Raw genomic sequence first — 7360 nt, forward strand, 5'->3', positions numbered from 1 at the left:
GGGGGGGAGGGAACACGGGACGGGGGCGGACATGGGGGAGGGGAGTGCGTCCCGTGCGCTGATTGGCTGGCTGGAGCCTGGGCTGGAAGCGGGGAGGTGCCCCACCCACCCACCGCGGGGAAGGGCCGCTCCTAGTCTGCCTGAGAATTCGAGGTTCCAGCCTTAGCCCCCCCACACACACAGGCTCCTCGCAGATCTGAGGTTCAGAGGCCTGGGATTAGGGGAGCATCCTCATCCTAGCCCACCCCCATCACCCCCAAGCTGGCTTCCTTATCCGCACTCTAGATTTCCATCTCTGTACTCAGATCTCAGAATCTGGGGGCTCTGGTACACTGAACTCGCCATCTCCAAACATCTAGACTTTGCTCTCCTCCAGATTCCTTGCCTTGCTAGGACTAGAACCCAGGGCTCACTAACCCCCAACAACCACTGGGCTGCACCTCCTTTCTCCTCTCCCCCTCCCCTGTTCCTCTGCCTCTCCTCCCACCAAAGAGGACCCAAAGGGCTGGATCCTTGGCCCCAAATACACCCCCCCCCACACACACACACACACTGGCAGCTCCGTCCCAGCCCAGGCTCCATAGACAAAGAGTCTCTGTGTCCTTGGAGAAAAGGGGGTGGGGCCCCATCTGGCGTGAGGAAGAGATTGGGGGGCCCCTGGAGTGGTAGAAAAAGAGGGAGTTCCCCCCAAAAAAAAACCCAGCCTATCCTTATCCCCTTTAGACCCCTCCACCAAGGATCTCAAACTATATCAAAATGCGGTTTAAAAGATTCTCACCAAGTTCCTACTCTGCACACCCTTGCTAGGAAGTTCTTCCTACAGTCTAACTTCTGATGCTTTAACTGCTCTCTTCGGACAGTTCTACAAGCCCCCGCCTGGGGCCACAGTCTCTGGGGTTTTCTCTCATTCTTTTCCTCCAATTAGAGATTTTTTTTTCTTTCATTCAGAGTAAGCAAAGGAAAAAGAAAAAAAAAAAGTTCTCCTAATTCCTCACACTGGACTGAAACTCCAGGCAAGATCTCCTGCCACTGTTCCCAGCAAGAGATTAGGCAGATAGCTTAAGCAAAGTTGCAGACGAGCTGGGGGGGGAGCGGTGGATGAAGGCTGGGGCAGGTGCCCCTCCATGTCAGGTCACGTGTCCAGGAGGGCAACATGGCGGCCTCCCCTCGGACGGTGCTGATCTCCGGATGTTCTTCAGGAATCGGCCTGGAACTTGCTGTCCAGCTGGCTCATGATCCTAGGCAGTGTTACCAAGGTAAGGGGCCCAGGGTGGGGCCTGAGCACAGCAGGGGTTGGCTTGAATCCTCAAGACTCCCCCCAACCCCTCTCCATTGTCTGTCCCTTCCAGAGGACTCAGGACATCCAGTGGGAAGTCCTTCATAGATCAGCCTTTGTCTAACCAATATTTCTTGAAGACCTGTTTCTTGGGGGCTAGGCATGACCCTGGGTGTCTAAAAGAGAGCTAGCTGGCCGGGTGCATGAGAGGTTTTTTGTTTTGTTTTTTGCCAGTCCTGGGGCTTGAACTCAGGACCTGAGCATCATCCCTAATGCTTCTTTTTGCTCAAGACTAGCACTCTACCACATGAGCCACAGCGCCACCTCCAGCTTTTTCTGTGTATATGGTACTGAGGAATCGAACCCAAGGCTTCATGCATGCAAGGCAAGCACCCTACCACTGAGCCACCTTCCCAGCCCGGCAGTGTTTTGTTATTGTTGTTGTTTTAAAGAACTGATCCAGGAAGACTTTCCTGCCTGCCCAGCTTCCTTTCAGTTGACCCAGACAAGAAAGAAGAACCTCGGTGAAGTTCCTCCCCAGATTACTGCACTAAGCTAAACCTCTTAGAAGCACCCAGACTTAGAGCTTAGAGGCAGATCTTACCTTCTGGCACTTCCTATAGGTCTGGAGCGCATGGTTCCAACGTGTACCCCAGCCCTAGCAACCTCTGACCCATAGCAGACTGCCAAGGAGGGCAAGGGCTGTTGCTCAAGAGGAGACTGGGGGGGAAGGCAGAAGCTCTGGGGTTCAGAGCTTCAGTCTAGTTGGCACAGCTGTATCATCCAGCCCTCTCCTCTGCCCTCTGTTTCGTGTGTGTGTGTGTGTGTGTGTGTGTGTGTGTGTGTGTGTGTGTGTGTGTGTGTCCCCATCCTGGAGCTAGAACTTAGGGCTTGAGTGCTGGGCTTTTCTCCCCTCAAGGCTAGCACAGTTCCACTTAGAGCTTTTGGCTGATTCATTGGAAATAAAGGGTCTCCCTTTCTTGCCCTGGTTGGCTTTGAACCTAGATTCTCAGATAGCCTCCTGAGCAGCCAGGATTGCAGGCGTGAGTCACCAACACTAGGCTCACAGTCTTTCTTTGTGTTGTCTTTCTCATTAGCTATAAGTTCCATAAAAGCAGATGCTGCATCTTATTTAGCACCAGCATCCAGAATAAAGTGCAGTGTACAGGAGATACCCAGTGTTTGTGGATAGATAGATGGATGAATAAAAACAGATAGGTGGATAGATGGGTGGATGGATGGATGGGTGGGCAGGTAGATGGATAAGTGGATGAATGGATGAATGAGTGGATGGATCAATGATAGATGGATGGATGAGGTGATGGATGGACATTAGACGGGTAGGTGAGTGGATGGATGAATGGATGGATGGGTGAGTGGATGGATGAATGGGTGGATGGATGGGTGAGTAGCTGGATAGATGGGTGAGTGGGTGGATGGGTGGATAGATGAGTGGTTGGAAAGATGGGTGAAGGGATGGGTGAATGAGTGTGTAGATGAATTGGTGAATGGATAGAGGGGCAGATAGATAGATGTGGGTGTGCATAAATGTGTGCATCTGTTGAATATGTGGTGTATAAAATTGCACTGCTCACATAAGATCATAGAAACACACAGGGGATGGACCCTGTCCTGTCTCTGATCTCTGTCCCCAGTGGTAGCCACCATGAGGGACCTTGGAAAGAAAGAGGCCCTGGAGGCATCTGCTGGGAGTGCTCTGGGGAAGACTCTCACGGTGGCGCAGCTGGATGTGTGCAATGATGACTCAGTGGCCCAGTGCCTCAGTCACATCCCAGGAGGGGACGTGGATGTGTTGGGTGAGACTTTCCCCTTTCCCTGGACCAAGAATAGACAAGGCACGAACACCAGCCCTCTGGCTCCTTCTCACCCTGAATAAAGAGGTAGACCAGTTGTTCAAGAGCCAGGAACGCCCATTGGTTCACTGGAGATGCCAAGAGCCATCTGAGATCTGTTTCGTTTTGTTTTGTTTGGGGGGGTGGCATGGAATGGACTAGACATTCCCACATATGAAGAAAACCATATGTGGTTGGGAAAAATTACTTCTAATGAGTCACCTGGAGGAGTAATTATGATGAAGCAACAACTCATGGTCTCTAAGCAGGCGGGTGATGAAACCATTTGGTGCAATTTGGGGACTGAGCTGAATTGCTCACGCCTTACAGGAAATTTAGTTTCCAAGAGTTCTCCCACCCACCTGAGGCACAGAGTTGCCTGAAACAAACCCCTGTGTTTCAACCTTCCCGAGGGCCTGCACGTCTCCACCCATGATACCCTGGACTCAAAGTGGCGTGGGGTGATTGATGGGGAGACCTCAAGGTAACACCCAACACTTCTTCCTCAGTGAATAACGCAGGAGTGGGGCTGGTGGGCCCCCTGGAGGGGCTCAGCATAACTACCATGCAGAATGTCTTTGACACCAACTTTTTTGGGGCCATCCGTCTGGTCAAAGCTGTGCTTCCAAGCATGAAGAAGAGGAGACGGGGTCACATCGTGGTGGTCAGCAGTGTCATGGGACTGCAAGGTGAGCCCTGGACTCCCACCCTTAGAGTGACCCTCCCCAGAGGGTGGACAAGAGCTTAGCTCCTATTCCAAAGGAGCCTAAGAGAGCTAAGTGGATAAGTGGATGGATGGATGGATGGATGGATGGATGGATGAATGGATGGATGAATGGGTGTGTGGATAAATAGATGGATGGATGGGTGAATAGATAGATGGGTGGTTGGGTAAATGGGTGGATGGATGGATGGATGGGTAAATGGATGGATGAATGCATAGGTGAATGGATGGATGGATGGATGGGTAAATAGATGGGTGGATGACAAGATGGATGGGTAGATGATGGATGGATGGATGGGTGGATGGATGGGTAAATAGATGGGTGGATGACTAGATGGATGGGTGAATAAATAGATGGGTAGATGATGGATGGATGGGTGGATGCATGGATGCATGGATGAAGGGATAGGTAAATAGGTGGATGGATGGATGAAGGGATAGGTAAATAGGTAGATGGATGGATGGATGGATGGATAGGTGAATGGGTGGATGGATAGATGAATGGATAGGTAAATGCGTGGATGGATGGATGGATGGATGGATGGTTAGTTGGTTGGTTGGTTGGTTGGTTGGATGGATGGAGAGCTAAGATGAGAGGGATCTTGCAGCTCAAAAAGAAAAGCTCTGGGATGGATTAACTAGGCCTGCCCTGGCATAAGAATAGGTGGCGAATGACATGTGTGCCATTGATGCCATGCACATCCCAGAATCAACTCCACTTCTGACACAACCACTTCCCCAAGCCCAAAAGAACCATCAGTGCTCCTTCCCCTGAGACTCCTTCTTGCCAAAGATCTCCCACCAGACCCTGGAGAGGTCTAGATTGAGGATCCTTAGACTGAGCAGAAAAAGAGAGTAGCAGTTGATTAGTGATGTCTGTCATGGGCCTACCCTCACAGACACCTGCTTGCCATCCATGCTTCCAAGAGTGAGACTACCCTCCTTGAACCCTTCTAGACTCCCATCCTCCCTCCCCCTGGAAAAGGTCCAGAGCTCTGCCTTCTTGTTCATCTTCAAAACTCATGCAATGCCTAATAATAAGATCCTTAATGAGATTCCCCCTATTCTCACTCCATCACTGAGGGACCCACAAAGCCCATCACACAGGCTGCCCAACACACACACACACACACACACACACACAGCCCTCTGCCCTCCAACCCTCCCAGGTGTCATGTTCAATGATGTCTACGCCGCCTCCAAGTTTGCCCTGGAAGGATTCTTCGAGAGCCTCGCCATCCAATTGCTTCAATTCAATATCTTGTGAGAAGGGACAGACACTGGGGCAGAGTTAGATAGGAGGAGGGAAAGGGGAAGGGAATGATGAGTAGCGGCAGAGGGGACAGAGAGTAAGGATGGGGGAGACAGAGGCAGTGCAAGAGATGGAGGAAAAGCAGACAGGAAATAAAAGAGATACGGAAGCTGGGCGCCAGCGGTTTACACCTGTCATCCTAGCCACGCAGGAGGCTGAGATCTGAGGATCACGGTTCAAAGCCAGCCCGGGCAGAAAGTCTGTGAAACTCTTATTTCCAATTAACCACCAGAAAATTAAAAGTGGCGCTGTGGCTCAAGTGGTAGAGTGCTCGCCTTGAACTGAAGAGCTGAGGGACAGTGCCCAGGCCCAGAGTTCAAGCCCCAGGACCAGTACAGAAAGATAGATAGATAGATAGATAGATAGATAGATAGATAGATAGATAGATAGATAGATAGATAGATAGATAGACAGACAGATAGATAGGTAGATAGATAGGTAGATAGATGATAGATAGATAGATAGATAGATAGATAGATAGATAGATAGATAGATAGATAGATAGATGGGGGAGTGGAGGGGGTCAGTCCTGGGCAAAATGGAGGAGCCCTGGATTAGGACACCGGACCCACCCCAGCCCTGCCCCTTGCCCAGCGTCTCCCTGGTGGAGCCCGGCCCAGTGATCACAGAGTTCGAGGGGAAGCTGTTGGCTCAGATCTCTACGAGTGAGTTTCCAGGGGCTGATCCTGACACCTTGGCCTTCTTCCGGGATCTCTACCTCCCAGCCTCCGCGGAGCTCTTCCGCTCCGTGGGTCAGAGCCCACAGGATGTGGCCAAGGTAAGTGGCCCGGTAGTCACCGATGCCACATGTTGGTGGGTCTCAGGGGATCTCGGGAGAGGGGAGGGCTCCAGAGCTCAAGGCTCCATCCCACAGGTCATCGTCAAGGTCATCGGTGCAACCCGACCTCCCCTGCGAAGACAGACCAATGCGCGCTATGCTCCTCTGACAGTGCTCAGAGCTGTGGACCCCTCAGGCGGCCTGTACGTGCGGATGGCCCACAGACTCCTCTTCCGCTGGCCAGGCCTCCTCAGCCTGGGCCTTCGATGCCTGGCCGGTGGTTGCTTCCCCAAACGTGTGTGGCCAGGATGAGCAGGACAGAGTCTGGCACCGCCTCCTTCATCCACTCCGTGGGCAGGACTCGCGCTCATTCATCCGCCGCTCATTCATAAATCCATTCATTCATAAAATCCCTTGGTCACCCACGATGCATCCATTCATTCTAAGTTCATTCGTGAATGCATTTGCTCCTGCATGCACTCGTTTATAAATGCACTCCTGCCTGCATAAATTCTTTCATGCATTCATTCAATCGCTCGTTTGTTTGTTTGTTTGTTTTGTCGGTCATGGGCTTGAACTCAGCGCTTGGGTGCTGTCTCTGAGCTTTTGTGCTCAAGGCTGGCGCTCTACCACTTGGGCCACAGCTCCATTCCTGGCTTCTTGGTGCTTCATTGTCGAGGAGTCTCATGGACTTTTCTCCCTTCGGTGGCTTTGAACTGTGATCCTCAGATCTCAGCCTCCTGAGTAGCTAGGATGACAGGTGTGAGCCATCAGGGTCCAACTTATAAATTCATTTGTCTTCCATGTGTCCATTCATTCCTAAATTCATTCAGCAAAATGCGCCACCTGCTTTGAGTTTCCATGTCAGGAAGTTGGAGCCAGCCTGGGCAGGCAAAGAGCTTCTTGGAAGAAGGTGTGATCTAAAAACAGGGTGACCCCAGACCAACGCCTCCCTCAGCGCACCCCGCACTTGGTGATCCTCTTTCCCCTCTCTCTTCCCTCCTCCCTTATTTCTCCCTTCCTCCCTTCCTTCCTTTGCTTCTTGATCATGGTGTCACTAGCAAAGTGTGTTTGTGTACACACTAGCAGGTCATTGTTACAGGAAATAATAAACCCATCTTTGTGACACTTCAATTAAAAAAAAAAAAAAGCAGGACACTGGTGGCTCACTCCTGTCATCCTAGCCACACAGGAGGCTGAGATCTGAGGATCGAGGTTCAAAGCCAGCCCGGGCAGGAAAGTCCATGAGACTCTCGTCTCCAGTAAACCACCAGAAAACCGGAAGTGGCGCTGTGACTCAAGTGGTAGAGCGCTCGCCTTGAGCTGAAGAGCTGAGGGACAGCGCCCAGGCCCAGAGTTCAAGCCCATGACCAGAAAAAAAAAATCACTTGTGAGCCACAGGACTGAGTGTGAGACC

General features: G+C 51.5%; 1 protein-coding gene across 1 annotated transcript; it reads left to right on the forward strand.

Moving 5' to 3' along the window:
• Positions 1 to 1153: 1153 nt before the first annotated feature.
• Rdh8 (retinol dehydrogenase 8 (all-trans)) lies at positions 1154 to 6255 on the forward strand. Its single transcript, XM_013033928.1, has 6 exons — positions 1154 to 1256; positions 2932 to 3093; positions 3639 to 3818; positions 5023 to 5116; positions 5760 to 5943; positions 6040 to 6255. Exons 1-6 carry the CDS (start codon positions 1154 to 1156, stop codon positions 6253 to 6255), a joined length of 939 nt encoding a protein of 312 aa, XP_012889382.1.
• The last annotated feature ends 1105 nt before the right edge of the window (positions 6256 to 7360 follow it).

The sequence above is a fragment of the Dipodomys ordii genome, unplaced genomic scaffold (assembly GCF_000151885.1).
Source record: "Dipodomys ordii isolate 6190 unplaced genomic scaffold, Dord_2.0 Scaffold180, whole genome shotgun sequence".
NCBI classification, from domain to species: Eukaryota; Metazoa; Chordata; class Mammalia; order Rodentia; family Heteromyidae; genus Dipodomys; species Dipodomys ordii.